General features: G+C 40.1%; 1 protein-coding gene across 1 annotated transcript in view; it reads left to right on the forward strand.

Moving 5' to 3' along the window:
• The window catches only part of itfg1 (integrin alpha FG-GAP repeat containing 1), a 221,775-nt gene that overhangs the window by 56,987 nt on the left and 142,114 nt on the right, over positions 1 to 22,674 (forward strand). The window contains exon 8 of the mRNA XM_034680660.1: positions 4,750 to 4,831. Coding sequence (XP_034536551.1) covers positions 4,750 to 4,831 — 82 coding nt within the window. The remainder of the gene's footprint in view (positions 1 to 4,749; positions 4,832 to 22,674) is intronic.

The following is a 22,674-nucleotide window of genomic DNA, read 5'->3' on the forward strand; positions in this document are numbered from 1 at the left end:
TTTTTATCAATAAGAACAAGAAAACTGGACACTGTGAGTCCAAAATATAAATCTGTTTAGTTGTCCTGTTGCAGTAAATCCAAATGTTGTAGTCTGAGTCTTCACTCTATGACCAAGCTTCCATGGAGATTATTTATAAGCCTGCTCCTCACGTTGATATTCAGCGTGTTAACATTTTAAAAAATTGAATTGAAATAAAATAATAGTCATTTAAATTTTGAGTTCAATCCAGTTTTCTTGAAAATCGTTAGAGAATCATGAGTGAATCCTATCGTGAACAAAAATTGGGATTCAAGTTGAGTGTATCCTTACATCCCTACTAACATGCTACCAGAGCATCGACTGTTAAAATAATGCACGTAGTAACCATGACGTCACCCATGTGTTCCTGAGTACTGTTTTGAAGCCAATAATAGACGGGAGCCATCTTGGTAATGCTGAGCTCAACCAAACGTAGTGAACTCATCTATCAATCTGCTGTAGAAACCAGCCCTGATTTGCGTGTAGATATCAGTTTACGACAAAGCTCACATGTCATCTATGAAACGTGCGTATCTGGGTCAATCATGGCGTATTCCTGATCAAGTGTTGATAAATGTGGCGGTGGAAACAATCGTTATTCAAATATCACGCCTCTAAATATTCACGGCTCAGCTGGGTTTGCCCACAGAATTTGGATGTGGGGGGACACTCTACGGCGCACAAAAACAGGAAACATGCCTGATCTGGAGATCCCACCATAGCAACAGAGGTAGAGACATACAACTGTGTGGCAGCCTGAAAAGAGGTGTTATAGGAAGTCAGACAAACCACTTATGGGTGAAAATGAATGCAGCAGTCAACAGCGTGGGTTTGAAATCTGAACTCCAGCTGAAGTTTAAACATTTGATTTATAAATCATTTGATAAAAGACAAACTTATTTGTCTTTTATCCCGAGATACAGATGTGTCACAATTGAACTTTGTTATTGGGCTAACTTTGTGTAATGGCTTTGTCACACAACTGTCAGGTAAGGCAAAAAAAATAGCAACATTAAAGAAAATCAGGAAACAACAGAAGTAGCAGGTTTGGATAATTGTTTTTCAAAAGCATGTCCACACTAAAAGTCTGTAGTCATGTAGTCATACATGTCGGCAGCGTTTCCTTTCTTGTGTTGTTGTGGATTTCCCTGGACACAGAAAATCAATATTGTGGGAGTGTGTTGCATTTCAAAGTAGGTGTCGCAGATGTGGCGCTGCTGTCCTGTGTTGTTATATAGCGAGGATAATCACATTGAATTATTGAATTTTTGAGTTTATTGCTGGAAGAAATATGTGCAGCACTTAAAAATAAGTCATACTATTACTGCTACATATTGATTTTTTTGTGCACTCAGTTATTTATCCTTCCTGTCTTGTTGCATTACTTTGAGATAACTTTAAGTAGTTGTCGATATTTGTTGGACATGATTTGCTTGGTTTCTGCTCTTATCATCTTGATAAATTATACTGCAAAATATAAATCAAGCTCAATGGATGAAAACAGTAACTTTGAAAAGGTATTTATTTACACAAGTAACTACAGTATTTACACACACACACGCACGCACGTACACACGCACACACACACACACACACAAAATCATCAAAACGAAAGCTTGGTATGCCGGGTCATTTCATGATACACTGCAGCACTACTTTGTACCTGAAAAGCAACAATACTTTGACAGCTTTATTTCTTGCTTTGCAAATGTAGGAATTTACTGTTTTTTTGGGTTTTTTTTTCACCTTTATTTATCAAATTTTTTTATCCAAAATGACATCAAAGAAGCAACCAACCATGGGGAAGCAACCAAAAACCTACTGAGTGATTCAAGTACAAAAACATCATCCAATGTTCTTGAGAACTTCAAGTACTACATTAAGAAACAGCAAAATGTAGAGAAAACTGTGCTGTTATATTTTTAATGTCCACTGCTCTTATCATTTTTAAGGACTTTAGCTTAACAGTGAAAGTAATTGAGTGGAAAGAGTAAAATGTCTTTGCGGGAAAGCCCAAGGACCATTTTTTAAATGTTTTGTGAATCAATTAGGAGCTTTAATGCGAGAAAAAATGTCATGATGATGGTTAAAGTAACCATGCCATAATTTGTGCCTTAGCAAGAATGACATGCATGGCCTGATTCATAAAAGGGTTGCGGAACCTGTCCAAATGAGCCAAAAAGACATTGTCTGATTCACAAAGGACGTATGTGCCCAGCTGTGCCATAAGACACCACACAGTGTATTTTTTTTTTATCTGTAGGAACTGCTCACTGCTAGCTCTCTCAAGGAAGTAAGCCGGAAGTATACTATGAATCAACTCCACCAACATTGGACTTCCCCTTTCCATTAAGCTCATCAAACTATATTTGGATATAATTTAGCTGCATCAGGATGAGAGTGTTGTGGAAGTTTTTCGCTACTGGTGAAGAATGAAATGAGCTAATGAGCCTTATACGCTAGTTGCCACCCAACATTAGACAGAAGAAGACAGCATTGAACAGCCAATCATGTTGCAGGGTGAGAAGTAGGCGGAGCTTAAAGATGTTTGGAACGGAATGTAAACACAACTGAAACGACAGCGGCACAGAAGAAAACTCAAAACCACCCAGCTCAAAGCAGAGTCATTAGTCTGACACTGTCGACTCAGCTTTAACTATTAACTTAAACATACACTTCCTGAAATATACTTACAAGATGTGGGTAAAAGAAGAGCTGGGAGACAACTTCTGCTGTGCATTTCTGACACATTTAATGTCCACTGCGATCGTAGTACAACTGAACACTGAATAAACTCCGTGCATTCTCTGCACTGTGCGAAACAACATCACTCTGCCCATTACCCTTAGTAATCTTAAAGGCGAGTACACAACTCAAAACACTGCTCTACTAAACTATCACAAAGTAAACAATTTTATATATCTTTGTTTTAAATTTAAATGAAGTTATGCAAATAAGCTCAACCTGAGAAAAATAAGAATCTACAAACAAAAACCACAAAGTTCTAATTTCACATAAAATACCTGCTTCCTGTTAGCACCATCAGAAATGATGGATTCAAGAAGTTCATCAGGAAACTACAATCTAGATACAAACTAACAAACTGTCTGGTTTCTTCAACTTTCACTCATGAGAAAAAATCTGCATTTAAATTTAAATGAAATAATGATTTGATATTTATCGGGATAATTATTGATATCGACTGATATGAAATATTTTATCGTAATAACATAATTTTCAATATCGCCCAGCACTACCAGGCGGGAGGTTTAAGAGGTCTAGACATCACAATTAAAAACACAAAAGGACCTGGTATCTTGGTGAGAAAATAGGAGATGGGACATCTCGGAACCAAAATTACAATTACAAGAGCACACAGTGCAGCTTTACGCAGCACAGTGTTTGGATGTGGCAGCTCATTTTTTTTCTTTTTTAAACAATATCTTTTTTGACATTTCCATGTACAATGTGCATTACACAGACATAAATACTAAATTAACATTTTGTACAATACAAAAGTCACTTTTTGTGATTTTCTCATACAAAATGTAAGTTACACCGGTTCTCAGTGTCTTCGTCTTTTTTTCTGGGATCTACCACACGTCCATATAAGTATCTCAGTCTGGTTTTCAACCTGTAAAAGCCCTCCTACATCTCCACTCTTAATATAATCATTAAATGGTTGCCAGATTCCCTCATAAACTGTTAATTTGTTCTTCAAGGTATATGTTATTCTCTCCATTGACATACAGTGTGCCATATTTCTAATCCAAGCCCCTATTGTAGGTGCATCAGTTTTCTTCCATTTAAAGGCCAATGTTCGTTTTGCTTGCAGTATAGCAAAATCAATAAACTTGCATTGCTTGGTTCTCAAATTAAGATCACTCGGATATATGTGTAACAAGATCATCTTGGAGTCTACTGGAATGGTTACTGACAAAATAGTACTGACTTTATTGATCATCTCCCTCCAGAAGTTCCTAACTCTGTCACACTCCCAAATGCAATGTATAAAGGTTCCTTGAGCATCATTACATTTAAAGCAACTGTCAGGTATATTGCTGTTATACTCATTCAATTTGACCGGGGTTACATAAGTCCGCATTAACCAATTATATTGAAGTCATTTTAAGTTTGTGTTAGCTGTGTGGGTCTGAGCCTTCTCACAGGTTATGTTCCAGCTATCAACTGAAATATGCTCCTTCAAGTCTGCCCAAATGCCTGTGGCAGCTCATCTTAGTCACAATCAGGTGCAATGTTTATGCAAACTGCATGGAGCTGCAGAACTTTGTGGGCATTTTTAAGCTTGAAGCAATTGGCTTCGTGAATTGGACCTTGAGATGGAGCAGATAGCAGGGCCAATTATGTGCAATTCTTGGTGCACCAGTGGCCCCTCAGAGTTAAAGCCCGAACAGAACACAGTGCATCCGGACCTCAGTGCACTGAATGATTAAACTGTGCAAGCCATATGCATCAAGTTGTTAAAGTTATACAATGCTTTAATTTTCTGTAAGAAACATGTTTCTATACAAACACAGTTTCACTTGTTCATACATGTCCTCTCTCTCTAAGTTTAAGAGCTTCTTGGCCTGTTACATATTATAGTCCATTCAAGTCAGAGTCATATTTTAAAAGCTGTAGATATTTTCATGTCAATGATACCTGCATGACGTTTCTCTCTTTCTGTCTCTTTGTCTGTCTCTGTCTTCCTGATGGTTGTTCTCTCAGGATGGAATCTTCGTCAGAGCTGAAGTCTTTCTAGAAGAACCACCATACAAGATTGTTGGGCAGTCCTCCTTTGTCGACTTTGGTAAGAAAGAGAACTTTCATTGCTGACATTTTTCATAAACCTGGTGCTTTTATGTTTGTCACTGACTGTGACGTAGAAATATGCGCTGGTACGTACTTTTGGGTATTGGGTTGCATTTGGACAGGCGCACTTTGAAAGAAGTGTGTGTCTGTGTGGCAGAGCTGTTCCTCAGTGATTCTTTGAACCCCCTCCGTATTCAAACTGTGTTGCTCCAAAAGTTTCCAAAATGGACTGTCTGTTCTTTTTGGCTTTGGCATTTTCACTACAACACTTTCATCACATAACTTCTTTCCCCACAAACACACACAAGCACACACGTAAAAACACCCCCGAAATCCTCACAGGCAAACCTCACGCATGCACACAGTGTTGGACACACACTCCTTTACAGCACACAAACTCAATCCTACATCGAGCCAGATTTTACAGAACAGCTTATCCCCTTAAACAATCTTGGCCAGTAGTATTCATTGTTCAGCTCAGCTTTACATTTATCCTCAGCAAATCTCCGCTGGTTCTCTAATCTGCAGGCTGCAGCGTGTGTGCTTCAAAGTGGCCCCTGGTCACCACTGTTAGAGTGACCATCTCTGCCAGGCCACGGGAGAGTTTTGTCCGCTGCTCATTCTTGTTTTGAAAGTAAACAAACTTTGATTAGCAGGTGGAGGTGGTCCTGAACATCACACTATGTCCTGAGCTGCTTTAATACAGCTGCTGTTGTTGTAAAGTCTAAGACTGACTGTAGTAAAATCTCCACGGTTAGAGGAATAACTGAGCACATGTTGTTCAACTTTTGTTCTTGTTTTCAAATCAACAGTGGTCATCCAGAGCCTGTGAAGAGAGGTAATGGCTGATTTTGAAACTGCCTACTACAGTAGCAGCATGTACTGATTTGACCAAACTGTAGTGTACACTATCTAAACAAGAGTGAATCTGCAGTATGTCAAACAGAAAAACTCCTCAGTATGCAACGGACCAGTCTCCCTCACAAACTGTTTCCCACAATGCAAAGCTCTTCTTCTTTTTTCTGTTTAATGACGGGTAGCACTCAGTGTTACACAGGACTTCCACCAGATCCGTGTCCGGTCCGTCTCCGATCCGCTGCGGTCCGGCCCCATGCTCTCTCGTCTGTCAACTACCACCGGTTGCGTTTTCAGAACGCAGCACAGAGCAGGACCATGGGACATCTTGATTTATGTGACCAAGGTTTTCCCGTGGCAATCACTGAATCAAGGATTCTCCTCCTCCTCTCCTCACCCATGTTGTCTTTATCGTCCTTTGAAAACCTCTGACCTGTTGACTCCAGGCCTGCCCTTTGCTCTAAATGACATTTTATTATCATAGTTAAGTCAAAAACGATCTAACAATAACGAGAGTGTTATATTCTGAAAATTAACCAGGTTTTTATTATGTTTCGGTGCCTGACTTCCTGTCCCGCTCCATCTTTCTAAAGTTTTTAATGATATCTTTTCAACTGAGACTGGTGCTTTTAGACCTGACTGCTTCTTCATCTAGAGTTCTGTGTTGGCATTGTAGGTGCTGTTCTTAAATGGTTCAGTCATATCCGTCAGAGATGACTTTCTTCAGACATCTGGGCCAACACTCTTCAACAGCTTGTTAACAAAAAGAACAGGTTGAGGTCGTACTCTTTGTTTATATGATTTACAAAGACCCAACATCAACCCAGAATAAGATCCAGATCCATCTTACAGGGAGGGCTCTGTCTAATCTCATCTTAAGCTACCATGAGCAGAACACATCACTCTCTCTCTCTTATTCTCATCTATCCCTCTTTCCAACCCCGACTCAGTCGTAGCAGATGTCTGTCTAACATGACTCTGGGTCTGCTCGAGGTTTCTGCCTGTTAAAATGATTTTTTCCTTGCCGCTGTAACTAGTTAAATATTGCGAGGTGCAATGCTGATGGTGGATTAAGATGAGATAAGATCAGGCCTGTCGGTAAGAGGGGACTGGATCGTATCCTGTCTTGATGTTGAGTCTTTGTCAATAATTTAACATAGAATATGGTGTAGACCCGTAGACCTGTTTGTGAAAGCATCATGATATAATGTTTGTTGTAACGGGCAGAAACCTTGAGCAGAACCAGACTCATGTTAGACAGCCATCAGCTGAGACAGTGTTGGGATTTGATAGAGGGATAGAGGGAGATGAAGAACAGAACAGCTCATGCAAACTTATGGTTACATTACTGAGAATGATTGTGGAAGTATGTGAAATATTTTCAGGAACGGCAACTTAATGATTACAGACTTAATATCTTAATATCTTAATATTTAAGGCAGTTAAAGTCAACAGGTCTCATATTAGCATTTACAATAATGATGTTGATAATAGGGGATAAAGTATCTCTTATGGCAGTCAGAGTCAAACTGTTCTAAAATTGACATTAGCGTTATAACAGTGATGTTAAATGATGAGTTAAAGACTTTTCATGTAATGATCCTCCACTTGATTGATTCATGGCAAAAAAAAAAAACAGATGTAGAGAGCAGAACTTCATTTGAATCAGGGATTAGTCTTATGAAAGACCAGACCATATGTTAATCAACTGGTGATACAGAGCTGTTAACATGGAACCACAGAATTACATTATGAGAAAAATCTGATTTAATGCAGTAAGAAGCTCTCAGTGCTGACCGCTTGTGGCCTTTTTTCTTTGCTATTTTTGTTTTTGTTTTTGTTTTCATATATATTTGAGAACTTACTTCTCATCAGCCTGTGTGACCTTAACACTCCGTTTGAGATATGTGCTGTCGTTAGCTGTGTAATGTTCGATGCATTTTTAATCAACTTTAGGGCTTGTGTGGTGCTCATGCACACGAGCATACACCCACAACACACATGAAGTGTCAAACTGATAAACACATCCTTATTGGTAAGATTAATGGGTCATCTCACCGCAGCTCGGGGGGTCCATCAAATATTTAGTGAAAAAAACGTCCCCTCCCCAAAGTGGTCATAATGTATGATAGGAACTGGTCTGTATGCTAATGCAGTGTTTTTCAACCTTTTTTGAGCCAAGGCACATTTCATACATTAAAAAAATCCTGAGTCACACCACCAACCAAAAGTGTTACAAAATGACACATTTAGTCTCTCAATATATGAATCTATTTATCTGAGAGAGGGACTTTGGCTACTTCTTTAACTGTGTCAGGGCAAAGCATCTTATTTACAATAGCTTTTGCAGGTAGTATTATTGTCCCTGCCACAGTGTGTGGCTTTCTTGATTTGACTAAGAGTTCAGCTACTAAGTAGCTAGCTTTGAGAGCTCTCGCAGTCACCGTTGTAGTTTTTCTCAGAAAAGTTGCCTTTTTAACCACCCGTATTACTCTCTTCATCCAGGTTAGAATTTTGTCCAGGGCCCAGTTTGGAGTTTCATTTTTCCTTTTTGAATATTTATCCATTGCTTTTGTACGTCTACATCTTGTCACATACACCTCTCGCACGCATCATTAATTCTATTGTCTTAAATTAACAAGGTCATAAGTGTGCTTCATTGCCACCCAGTGCGTGGGGAGCGCAGGTCAGTACATGGACGAGGACTGAATTACTCTGCCAGTCACTACACTGCAGGCACAGACGCACTACATGGCAAATTATTTGCAGGATATGAATAATACTTTTTTGGAATAACTAAGTGAAATTTGATAATGTCCCACGGCACACCTGACGATCTGTCACGGCACACTAGTGTGCCACGGCACAGTGGTTGAAAATCACTGTGCTAATGTACAGGCCTCTGAGTAGACCACATGAGAGTTGTTGTGTTGTGTAATTTGCTGGCGAGTGTGTGTGTATTTAATTCATCCTCTTCGGTAGTGTTGACCTTTTTTTTGTTTAAATCACAAGCTTATCTCAAGAGAAACTTTTTCATTTCTTTAATCTTTTCCTCTTTTTTTTTCCCCGGCTCGGAAATGTCACTTCAAGACGTTGCCCTCGTTAGCAGGGGATTGAAGCCTTTGAGGGTCACGCTTCTAATAATCTGCCAAATGCTGGGAAAGAGAGAGATGCCTCGCAGGATGTAACGTGTCTTTCTTTTTGTTCCATTTTGTCTGCTTCACTACTCGGCTGTCGCTGTCTATCTTTATTTCCCTTGATCTACTGTGCATCTGCAATCTATGGCTTACTCGCTTTTCACACTCATTTTCCTTCTCCTCCTTGTATTCTTCATCCAAACAGCTTCCAGTGTCACTTATTACAGAGCTGGGGGAAAACTGTCATGACCCATACCACCCTCCCTAACTCTTTCAGTGTCCTTCTAGTTTAAGGATAAGTAGTATTCCGAAAGGGTGCTATATTCACTCAGCACAAGAAATTTAAATATGTTATGATTGGTTTTTCAAAATGAGTGTAAAATTATGACATCAAATACAAGCAATAGTTAAAGAGTGATTAAAGTTAGCCCAGACTCATCATTTAAGTTATTTTTTCTCTTTTTCTGTTTCTCTAACTCTCACATGGTCACACAGAGTCAAAAAGCAGCTCTTTGCCAACAGTGCAGGTTTGGTTTGTTATAAAAATCAATGAGGCTGAGTGTAAAACTGAGTATGAGTCAGAAGAGACCGGCTCGGACAAAAACTGCACTCAAACCTGAAGAAATCCTGCACTCTTAGGTAAAAATGCTTTAAATATTTCAATGCCACAAGTCCAAAATTGATTCATTTCTGCTTGAAGAATGCCATGTTCTTTTTTTTATATTCTACTGCTGTAAGACAAACACACACACACACACACACACACACACATAAAGTAAGTGAATAAAGAAGTGGCAGGAAAGTTTCTCCTTCTCAGTGTCATTACTGGATATGAACATGTAGGCAGCGTTGAGTTAGTTTGACAGGAATCCAAACCTTAACGACAAGTCTGGGTTTTACTGAACTGTGCAGCTGGAATTTAAGAAAGGGGTACGGTATTGTGAACGGATGGTTCTGCAAATTAGAAACCTGGTGGGGTGAGCAGGGAGTGTTGGGATCCTGCTCACCTTGTCACTTCAGTATATGATATGCAGTCAGTTTTTGAGGGTCTCTCAAAGGGTTTAAACCATCCTCTTTCATGATGTTTACCATTTAGTTCAGCAAAGTCCAAAGTGTGCTGTTTCTGTGCAGCTGTGTTCATCATTGCACAATCTTTGTTCACCATGTGAACTTTTGCAATCCGGCTTGCTGCTGGAACGTCAGTTGAGTAAAGCTAACAGGAACTGTGGTTGTTGTGAGGTAAGGGCCCCTTGACCAGTTTGCAGACTCATGCAACTGCCATCAGCTGGTCACCTAAAATGAGGAGTATTTTCAGTCAAACCAGAACTCATCAAGATTTATTTTCTTAACATTATACCACTGTTGTCTTTAAATGAACGGTGATAACTTAATGATGGAGGAAAACAAAGTGACAAAGCGGTGCTACTTGTCTGGTCTGCCTTGCTATAAATCCAGCATGCTTTGCGCGGTGAAACAGTTGCTTTCTTTGAGCGCCACCATATGGGTAAAATACTGTGACACAATAAAATTAAACCTCCATTTGCATTTCATACTGGTTGTGTATAGGGCACAGCCCACTTTTTAGATGTTGAGAGTATTGCTTACCGTGTCTCATCTCTGACTATCTCTGGAGCGCTACATGTTAGAATTTGAGATAAACACAAAGAAGGATGAGCGCTCAGTGAAGAAACCCACCTCACTATGCCCTCTACTGATACGTTTAGTAGCCTGCCCCATGGCTCCTGATGTCCCCCAAAGCCTGAGATAGAAAGGACAGATGGGCAGCGAGAGCCAGCACATCACTGGGGTTATCAAGTGGGCTCCTCCCTTCACTGATGTTTTGTTTAAAGGGGACATATCACGCTTTTTTCATCAATATATATTGTTCTAAGAGGTCCCCAAAACATGTCTTTAAAGTTTATGCTCAAAAAAACACTTTGAAACCAGATTTTGGCATGCCTGAAAAGTCCTCTTCTTCATTCCTCATCAGAACACTCTGTTTTCCCTCTGACCACGCCCCCTCCGGAAGTGGATGTGCCTCGGCTCTCCAGCACGTTGATCTAATGTTTACATGTTGCCTGAATATACACGGCTGCTCAGAGATCGCGTTACTTCAACCCTCTGAATCTGATCCTGACGGAGAGGCGCCTGTAGCAGGACCTTTCTGAACGATTGGTCATAGATTTAGTGTTTCTTATTGTTTTATTTATCAGTATGTAGACGTGTGTCTTGGTACACAGCTACGAACATGTAGCTATGTGGCTATGCTAACTAGCACTAGCACTTATCCATGATAAATAAAAATCATCCACTAGATCTTCAAATCTGCAGACGTGGGGAGTAAAACCGACCTCTGCCAGAAAGGCAGCAGGACCTTTTATGAAGGATTGGTCACAGATTTAGTGTTTCTTGTTGTTTTATTTGTCAGTATGTCGACGTGTGTCTTGGTACACAGCTACAGCTACAGCTACAGCTATGAACATATAGCTATGTGGCTATGCTAATTAGCGCTAGCACTTATCCATGACAAATAAAAATCATCCACTATATCTTCAAATCTGCAGACGTGGGGAGTAAAATCGACCTTTGTGTTTATTAAGACAGCCTACAACTAGCATGCCTCCCTCCTAAGCTCCTTGTTAGCACACATTTTGCAGGTAATGGAAAAACGGGGGAGGGATTCAGTATTATTTTATACAGTCTATGGGCTGAACAAGCTCCGAGCTCTGACTCCGTGACAGACCGGATATTGCTGTTACGTAACAAAAACACGGAAGTCTGAAACGGCTCGTTTCACACACATTTACAGAAAGGTGTAGAAATCAAAACAGGGGCAGAATGGATTTTTTTCATTCTCGGGGGGTTTGTAGACATGCCAGGGACACATATTTCAGGTAAAGAACCATTAAAAAGTCAATTTTGCATGATATGTCACCTTTAATTAGGCTCCACGAGCCCTCAGAGAGGTCCCAGAGCAACCCCCCTCCATGCCAGCTCCCACTGTCCATCATATCCACTAGCAGAGCACCCCAATTTACTAACCGACTAAGCCAACCAATACAGGGCTGCCATGTCCAATGGACCCAGACTCCGTACATTAGAGACTTAGGTCGTTTTCACATATGATAGTCCAGGGAACTTGGTTTGATTGGGGGGGGTAGTGTAGCAACATTCTTGCATTTTCATGTCGTTTTGTTCGCTTTCACACTGCACTGTGTCAAATGAATCAAACTGCCTGGATAATCTCACACTGTTATAATGACTGCTTGTTAGCGGCGGGGTTGTCCCAAAATAACACTGACAAAAGAGAAGAACAAGAAGGAAACAGCTCCTTATGTTGTTCTCAACATAAGACGAATGAATCGGTACCTATAGGGAGGGAAGCCCTGATTAGAGCGAAGAAATATGTTGTATTGCCATGGTTACACAGACGCGGAACAAGGTATTGACAGGGATTTGAGAGTATTAAATCACATATATGTCTGTAAATCATATGCAAGATATATTTAACCACATTCCACATCAGAATGTTCCAGATTCACGCTGTTTGTTTTCGTTCTAATCACAATGCTCTGCACTTTACCCTCCCTGCATTTGGTGTGTCAGTTTGTCAGCTTTGCTTTCACAGCTGAAACAAACCGCACCAGGGTCTTCTTAGAGGCCAACCGAAACCCTCGCTTTCAGGTTGACCAGAGTTTGCTTGTTTGTTCCCCACTACAGTTCAAATTAGCATTTGACCTTCAAACCTACGTCACTTTTTTCTCTCATGAGCTTCCTTACTTGGCTCTAAACTGCTGTGTCTGTACAGAGACACTCTACACAATGAGTCTATGTGGAAAGCAGTAAGCTGCTCCTGAAACCACTTTTTGATGTCTTGTGTTGAGTCTATTGACCAATTTAGAGGCTTTGTTCCAAACTTTCCTCAAACAGAGGCCGTGTTTTAAGTGTGAGTCAGCGCTGTTCTCAGAGAAAGTTTCTAGAGGGAGATAGTAATCCTCTTGTCTCTGATCTGGCACAGTCACCTTAATTTTTCTGACTAAGCCTGTGGGTTTTTCGAAACGTCAGTGAAGGAGAGAACCTCGCAACAGAGCTTTTGTAACAGTCCAGCAAAATGACAGAACAGCATAAAACTATAAGTTACCATTAACTTTGGTTTCATTCATTTTAACAAAGATATATGGCATCTGGAAATGATGGAAATCGTCTCTAAGAGATGTAAGTCGTCTAGTAGATGGCTTTTTTAAAGCTTTTGTACTATTACATCACTGTGGATGCATAATTTGTCACACAAAATCTGGCATTTTAGGCCAGAGCACTCACAGGAAAAGTACACTTTGATGTCCATCCTTCTTCCTATGTTTCAATCTACTTTTTACCTCCTACCTTTTCAACTTGCTGGCCTCCTGTACAAGCCTTTCATAATGATCATTTGATGATTGTAGCCCTGCATGTGGTCGTCTGACTGACCGCCTTCTCCCCCAGGCTAATTAAGGAACACATTGTGTCTCCGAAGTCAGACCATGATGAATGAAATGACCACAGAGAGGCCGCATGCTAGAGACGAGATGGACTGAGGAAAATCGGTGTGAAGGGTAATGGCACACTTCAGAGGTGACATGAAGTGAGATAGAAAAGAGGATAAAAATACAAAGATATGCTGGGGTGTGTGATCTGGAGAGGGAGGCTGGTGGGGAGTGAAGGGAAAGAAGAGGAAAGGATGAGATATAGCACTGAGCAGCTTCACGTCCCTGTGTGATCTGGAGTGGGAATTACTTTCATCACCCATCACACCGTCACTTTTTACTGTATTCTTTTACCTTTTTCTGTCTGTCTCCTTCCACTTATTTCTCTTTGACTGCGTCAGCACTCCTGCAAGTATTCCTTTCATACGTTCCTGTTTTGTTCTGTGTTCCTTGAAAGTAATTATTTTTGGCTGCATAATCACATACAGTGACGGCAGCAACAATAATGAGTTTAGATAATAATCAGTGACCTTTCTCTTAAGGACTTTAGGCTCACAGGATGTTAATAAATATTAAATCCTGATCAATAATGTCAGTGCATGTGGGATCTAAATAATACATTTAATAAGTTCCTACTGTGCTTTATTTGTCTTTTATTCTGATGAAAAGACAGTGGATAGAGTGGGAATCTGGGAAGAGAGGAGAGTTGTCACATGCGTTTTGAGCTTCAGTTTGACACCAGTAAAATCAGACAGCATTAATACCCGGTTCAACACCACATCAACAAAAGTTGAACTCCAGGGCATCAGAATGTTTTTTTTTTATTATTGTTTACACGTTGTGTTTGTACAGAACTCCTCCCTGAAGACAGACAGACATTTTTGGTAATAGTAACGACAGGCAAAATACTGTAACTCTTAAAAAGAGTGTGTAGACCCAAAGTCCTCTGAATGATCTTCCATAGTCTAGAAGAAGTGTGTGTTGGTGTGTGAATCTGCAGAAAGTCTGCTCTCTGTCTGTATTCTCTAATGTTCTTATTTTGGACATTTTATAGGTGTCTGCCTTTGTGCAGGGGTGTAAACTTCACAGCCAACAGGTCTAATAGAATACATAAATACACTAAATAGAAAACATAAAAGGTTCAGGTGACATTGCTGTCTCCTTTTCTGCTCTTAGTCCTTCTGCAGCACACTTAAACTTAATACATGCATCTTTCTGAGACGCAAAAAAAGAGGACAAAAGGTAGCAGACAGGAAGAATCGTTACTTCAGCAGGAAACAAACAGAATCAGGTCCCTTCCTGCACGTTTGTGTGGAGGTGTCAACGTGTTTATAGCGCATGACCTCTATGAAACATTAAGAAATCAAGTCTTATTGTACTTTTTTACTGCATTTTTTCTTTGCTCGTGCTCACTCTGTAATTTAAATCTATGCCTATCAACTACCGCTGCTCCCTCTCTCTCTGCCTCCTTAGCTTGTGGCAGCTTTTGGTTGAAAACATAACCTTAGACATGTATTTTACTATACTCTTCAGTAGTTTGTTTATACTACCAAACTCTAAAGGGATGTGGATTGTATCATTTTGAAGTGCATAGTGTTGAAAATAAATCTAATCTTTGACCACCTTAGAAGAGAAACGGGGCAAAGAGCAGTGGTTCAAAATCAAACTTCACTTCAAGAACTATGGCAATGTGTATAAGGCGTGTGATTTCACCACAGAGCTAAACTGGCACCTCTAGTGTTTCTGTCCTTTAAAGTGGAGACACATTAATCATCTCTATTGTAGTGAGGTTGCTGCAGTGGTTAAAAATATAATCTTTAAATAACACTCTTTCATAAAGGGGCTTTTGTGTGCTCTGCCTGTTTGGTTATGATGGAAAGGGAGAAGCTAAACGGGCCTGAGTCTGACCCTGTTTATTCAAATAAGAGAAAGAAATCCACTTTGTAAATATCGGTGACTCAGGTGCCGCTCCGAAAGAGAATGGGAGATGACAGTCTGATTGGTTTGTTTCATATAAAGTCGAAAACACACCTTTTATAAATAATAGGCCAAATACACCGCTTTTGTGTGTGTGTGTGTGTGTGTGTGTGTGTGTGTGTGTGTGTGTGTGTGTGTGTGTGTGTGTGTGTGTGTGTGTGTGTGTGTGTGTGTGTGTGTGTGTGTGTGTGTTTTATCTTATCTGGACTATGAACTTGAAAAAAGAAAACTACAATTCATCATGACTGAGAGAAGCAAACCCTTTTGTATAGTGGTTATCTCAACATGCACGTTTTTGCATGTGTTACATGATAATGATTCCATCTTGGGTTTTTTTTTCCTGCATGGTTTTTACTAACAGTCTGCGTGTTTTTATCTCACTTTCAGTGATAAATTCTTTGTATGTACAACTTTATTTTTAAAAGGATCGGTTTAGCTGGGAATTTTGACAGCAATGAAAAATGATACCTGCAGTATCTGTTCCCACTGGATGAACCCCTTTGACATCTCCACTTTAGCAAGCTTGTTTATTTAATTTATTAAAAGTGACTCTGTTGTGCTGATATAAAAAGACCAGCCTCATTTTTGCTTAATCCAGACCCTCGCCGGCTTGTGTCACCAGCTCTGGGATCAGTGCGTCAGGACAGGCAGTGATCCCAGATTTATTATGAAGTACCCCACTCACTTGATCGAATAAGACATATTTGTTCAGTGTAATTGAATTCAACTTTCTTTCCAGAGTACTTTTTTTTCAATACAGCAACAGCACTGAAACAAGGCTGACCTTTCAGCAGGCCACTCGTTCAACATGATAAACGCTGTGGAGACCACACAGACAGTCATTGTGATTCAAGCATTGTGTTTGTTATACCAGCCTGCTAAAAGTCATCTGTCTGAGTTGCATCCACAGACAGCACACATTGGCTTAACTTAAGGTGTGTATGTCTGTTTACAATGTGTGCGTGTGGGCTTGGACACAAACAGGAATCTTCCAAACACCTACATTTGTGAGCTAGCAGCTCTTTTTGCAGCCCAAGCCTCGTATTAGATGCACAGCATATGCCAGACAAAACAGGCCCATCTGCCTTATCACTGAGGTAATTGCATTTTTCAAAGTGACAGCGGCCAATGCATAATTCATCATTAGGTAAAGCACAACCAAGTCGCACATGCAAGTGTGTCAGCCAGCTTCTCTGCAGGTAGGATGGAGAGAGTCTGCTCTGCGACCGGCGGCTCCCTGAGATAGGGAGATTTTTCAGACAGCGAGACAGGAATGTGTTTGGAAGTGATATTTAAAATCTGAAAGGCTGTCATCATGCTGTGTGTATGTTTGTGTGGTAGTGTGTGTGTGCGTGTAGGTAAGGCGGCATGTTAACAGGACAGCCTATTTCTCTCTGCTCTCCCCTCAGGCGGTCTTTCTCCACTCAGCTTATTATCTTTTGTTACATCCAACCTCTTCTCCTCTTCCTCTTCTCTAGACGACTCATTCTCTCCTGAACCACAGCACACCTTTCACACTATTTCTTTCTACTTTCAGCTCCTGCTGTACATCTTTGTCTCTTTCACTGGCTGTCTTGTCATATTTTCAACCAGTGCACTCTGCTTTCTTACCCGCTTTGTTTTTTTCCAGTCTCACATTCTCCAGCAGTTTCTCTCTCACCCTGGACTTCTGCAGAAACTGGTGTACCTGTGAAACAGAGGTACTGGAGAGCTGCTTGGCTATCCAGTACCTCTGTGTTTCAAGTTAGGATCAGAGTCAGTTCACTGAGAAGTATCGTATTACAGTAAACATCTATGTTTCTGCAAGAGACATCCCCCCAGATGACATTAATGAAGTAAAAATGAGCCAATAGGCAAAAAAGACCTTCCTAATCAAGCACCATTTTGTGATATTCCTCGCACTTAGAAGTATTCCAGTCTTTATGCAAATAACTAAGTCTCCTGGGTTTACAGTTCTCAAGTCAAACATTCATTTGCACATTTTAATATGCAATTGGATGCAAATTGGAGAGTACATCTAACACATGAGTGTCCTTCATTTTTATTGAAGGTAAAACCTGTCTCTCTCTCTCTCCTACTCCAATAATTATGCACAAGTTGTACTCTTAATTATGAGGGCCCACCCACAGTGATGTTCACAATAATTAACACTTTATTTTGAATACACTTTCAAATGTAATTGTGTTGCAAATAATACAAGTAATGTTTACAGGAACAGAAGTGCACTATTGTTTTGACATTTGAGGAGTTTTCCGACTGAGCCTCACATCCCCGGTCAGCCAGAGGACGAGACGTGAGGCGAAGGTTGTTGGATGTCCTCACTGTCTTAATTCTGTCTGAGGTGGGCCTCTGCCTTAACTTATTACAGTGCTTTCAGAATGTATGTATAATTTTTGCATTATGTGTACAACATGCTCTGCAGCTGACTCAGACAGAAGAATTGAAGCCACTGGAAACAAAATATTAACAACAGCCTTAAGGGATGTTAATTCGGACCTTATGTCCACAAGTCCAGTAACTCAAAAGGTATCAGAAACATGTTTGTGTTAGAATAAATAAATTAAAGTTTCTTTTCACTTTCCTGTCATAGGGTTTTGATAAGGCCTGGTAAAGTTCAGATTTTTCATAATTGAATCTGCAAATCTAAAAGTGGTCACAGGTGGAGATATTGTAAAGCAACGAATTTCCAAATCATTTAAAAAGAAATTAAACTCTCAATAAACTGACCAGTCTAAAGGTAAGAAAACACCCAGGGCCTGATTCATTAAAGTATTGTGCTTCTTTTGCGTGCTCTAAATCTTTGTAAATGAATCAAAAAGGCATCATCTAATTCATGAAGCATGTGAGACATGTTGTTTCCACATATTTATATGAGCCATTGCGTATTCATTTTGGAGAAAAACAGGCCCTCTTCTTTACAAATGATCGTAATTACAAGTAATCTCTAAATCATTAACAGTGGTTCAAACAGCCGCTCACTGTTAGAGTGAAATATTTTCCATCTGCAGTTTTTATATGATTTATTACCCTTCAACTTTACTGTGATGTTTAATCATTACGTCAAACTTGCTTGTGAGAGTTTACTTTGGTCTTACTGTGGGACCCCAAAGCCAGTATTCAGCATGGAGCTCTACGGACGTGTGAAGGCATCTCAGCATATGACATGTGTATTCTCAATTTTAACTATGAAAGAGATAGAAAAGTGTTAACTAACTCACCACTAAATACTAAAGTTAATCTTTTCAGCTGTTAGACCCTCCTCCCTCTGATTCTGACTCAGAGCACATAAACACACTCCTGATGATTGTCTCATGTGTAGCTGTCCATCAAACATCATCTGTTACAACCACACAGTCTTGAAAAACAGTCCTAACCATGAAATTAGCTACATTTGTTCATGTTTTCTCATACTTGTGGTGCTTTACTTCCACTGAAACTTTTCCAGAAGCTTGATCAAACTCAACTTTGATATTATCAGTGGTGGACAAAGTACACAGCTTCATTACTTAAGTCAAAGTACATACTACATGTCAAATATTATTCCAATACAAGTAAAAGTTGCTCTGTCAAATAATTACTTGAGTTAAAGTACTGAAGTATTTCTTTTTAAAAATACTTAAGTATTCAAAGTACTCTCAAAATGTTTTTTTTTCACAAAGCATAAATGCAGTCAAGAATACATAGGAGTACATTGAGTTACATTATGTTTATCAAGAAACCATTACTTGAAATTTCTAAAAACTATACCATGGAATAAAAGCAGACACTAAGCTCATCTGGAATGAAAACAAATGTTACGTAGTTCAACACGCTTTCTCAGGTTGACAGTGAAATTCTGTTTGTATGGGCAGAGTGGGAAATAAGGTGAACATTTCAAACAATACGTATCATTCTTCATTTCAAAAACCTCTAACACGGGCTGAAGATATGGCCAGGGGTTCTCAGGTGGAGAGTTATAGCTTTCATTACCACCTCTAAATTAACTGCCTGATCTGAGTGAAATTTGCTCTGTGTTTGCTCCACGTTCAACTGTGGGATCAGATTTCAGAAAAGAGAACGAAATTCATGAGCTGACGTCAAAGCAAAAGTAGTGAGTAACTAGAGCACTGATAGAAATGTAGTGGAGTAAAAAGTAAAATAATTGTCTTCTGAATGTAGTGGAGTAAAAGTAATGAGTTCCACAAAAGAAAAATACTCAAGTAAAGTACAGATACTCCAAACATGTACTTAAGTGCAGTACTTAAGTAAATTTAATTTGTTACTGTCCACCACTGGATATTATAGATGCATTTTTACTCATTCTGAACAAATTTGTCACAGGTTTTAATATTAAAGAGTATTTTAAATTGATGTAAACTTTAGTTGGGCAATAAGGAAGACTAAATGTAAGTTTTTACACCAGCCTTAAAAGGTAGCAGACTTTGGAAGATGGACTTGAACTCAACATTAAGAGCACACAGTGAGCATTTGGACATATGGTTTAAACATGCAAAGTTAACAATTTCCAGTAGAAACTTCAGAAGTGTTTAAAATAAACCAATCACTGTAGATGTACTCTACCGGCCTCAGACCTCTGCATTTCATGGGTGAAATAATGTACTTCCTCCATTCAGGTGAATCCATTTGAACAGCATTGGGTTTTGTTTTGCAGACTTATGAAGGCGGAAGTAATGAAATGTCCAGAAAAAGACTCTCCACCTTGATAATCATGTTGTCTACTTTTATGTAAGCGTTTATGTTTTTCTCTTTCTTCTGACCCTGAGTTTTTATGCTTCACTGTCCTCCCTAAGGACGAGACCAATGTCATATCACACTCATCCTCCTCCTCTATAAACCGTCAGCGCACTGTAGCAGCAAACACACACACGCAGACACACATACACACCTCTCTGTCACCCTATAGGGTTTGTAATGAGACAGCCATCTCCAGCCTCCCTCTCTGAGCATTTGTTTGTGTGTGTGTGTGTCATAATTTGCATTGTTATTGGTGCTGCGTTGTACTCTATGAATGCCAATGTGTCACGATGCATTTCTGCACAGTCTCTGTATCATCTCTCGTAGTCTCCCTCTCTCTCATGTAGTTGTCTTCACCTCTTTTCTCTCTTCCTCCCTCAACGCTCCTCGTCCCCCGTCCTCCCCGCCCTTTCTCTCTGTTTCAAACCCTACCTGCAGTTTCTTCCTCCTGCGAGTCTCTCAGCCAATCTCCATCACACCACACATCGTCAGCGGGAGGGAGAGATGAAAAGCAAGAGGGAGAGAGGAAAGGAGGGAGAGAAACAGAGGCATTAAGGCAGAGGAAGGAGAAATAGAAGGAGAGAGTGAAAGAGAACAGGAAGAAGCAAGAGGAGATGGGTGAAGGAGAGCATAACGGGAATAGAGGAGAGACAGATGAAAAGATAGATGAAAGAAGGTATTCATGGAGGGAAGGACAGGTGGGACGGAGGGAGGGAACATTATGTGTGTGCAGGAGAATTGACAGTAAGCTTGGGAGACAGAACGGCGACTGGAAACCTCTGTAGGGCTGAATTAGCTCTCATTTTGCGTTGGCCTGTTTCTTTGTGTCTCTCCTTAATGTACCTCACCAGCTGCACTCCTGTCTCTATCTGCATGGCTGAAAATACTCAAACACTGCTCTCATCTAAATGTCTTAATCACATCAAAGTAAAGAAGCTAATTTTAATATGATTTTTTTTCTCAGAACTGAAAAAATATTTATCTATGTTTGTGGTTTTCTCCCCACTTTTGTGGAGCTGCTGCCATGTTTCTGCATGCTTCTTTTAGAATTGTCTGATTTTACAGATTGCAAAAATAATGCTTATCAAACCTTCAAAGCGAAGCGAGATTTCTGACCTTTGGTCCATGGCATGAGCCAAGCTCCAGGAGCGATGAATCCTAAAAAATGTGGCTCCAAACTATTTGAATACATTTCCTATAGTGGCATCATTGTTTTTATAACAATCAGATAAGCCCCAAAGTCACACAGCAGGAAGGTTCCGGGTTCAGTCTCCAGCTGGGCAAGAGCTTTTCTGTGTGGAGTTGTCATGTTCTCCCCGTGCATGCATGGTTTCTCTCTGAGTTCTCCTACTGCAGTCCAAAGACATTCTCCTCAACTTAATTGTTCATGGGCTGTGAGTGTGAGTGTGTTTGTGAATGGTTGGTTGTCACTGCGTGTCAGCCCTGTTGCAGACTGGTGATAAGGCATAAGGTGTACTCTGCCCCTCTCCTAATGGCAGCTGAGATAGGTTCCAGCCCCCTGTGACCCCAAACAGAATTATAACAGTATTGTTTATGGATTAAGTGATTTATGTATGGATGCATGATTGGTTGGATGTATGGAATTTTTGAAATATGTCACATTTTTATTGTTGCTGTTTGTTCAGCACAAATATTTGTTGCCATCCAATCAAACTTAAAGCTTTAAAGGTGACATATTACGCTCTTTTTCATCAATATATATTGGTCTAAGAGGTCCCCAAAACATGTCTTTGAAGTTTATTCTCAAAAAAACACTTTGAAATCAGATTTTGGCATGCCTGTAAACCCCTTTTTTTCAGCCCTGCTCAGAACGGTCTGTTTTCTGTCCCTGTGCCTTTAAATGAGAATGAGCTCTCTGACCACGCCCCCTCAGGTAGTGGATGTGGCCTCGGCTGTCCAGCACGTTGATCTAATGTTAACATGTTGACTGAATATACACGGCTACTCACAGACCCACGTTACTTCAACCCTTTGAATTTGATCCAGAATCTGATCCTAACGGAGAGGCGCCTGCAGCAGGACCTTTCTGAACGATTGGTCACAGATTTAGTGTTTCTTGTTGTTTTATTTGTCAGTATGTTGACATCTGTCATGGTACACAGCTACGAACATGTAGCTATGTGGCTATGCTAACTAGTGCTTTTCCAGGAAAAATAAAAATCATCCACTAGATTTTCAAATCTGCTGACGTGGGGAGTAAAACCGACCTTTGTGTTTATTAAGACAGCCTACAACTAGCATGCCTCCCTCCTAAGCTCCTTGTTAGCACACGTGTGCAGGTAATGAAAAACGGAGGAGGGGTTGAGTTGTATTTTATACAGTCTATGGGCTGAACAAGCTCTGAGCTCTGACTTCTGTTACAGACCGGATGGCGTTATGACGTAAAAACACTGAAAACTGAAACGGCTCGTTTCAGCACACATTTACAGAAAGGTGGAGAAATCAGAACAGGGGCAGAAAGGATTTTTTTCATTTTCGGGGGGGTTTGTAGACATGCCAGGGACACATATTTCAGGTAGAGAACCATTAAAAAGTCGATTTTGCATGATATGTCACCTTTAAAACATTTCAGTTTCTTGACTGATGGCCAAACAATGTTAATATTTCAGCCCTCACCTCATTACCATCATGGAATTCGAGATAGATATTATTTT

This window comes from Notolabrus celidotus, chromosome 3, assembly GCF_009762535.1.
Source record: "Notolabrus celidotus isolate fNotCel1 chromosome 3, fNotCel1.pri, whole genome shotgun sequence".
Lineage (NCBI taxonomy): Eukaryota > Metazoa > Chordata > Actinopteri > Labriformes > Labridae > Notolabrus > Notolabrus celidotus.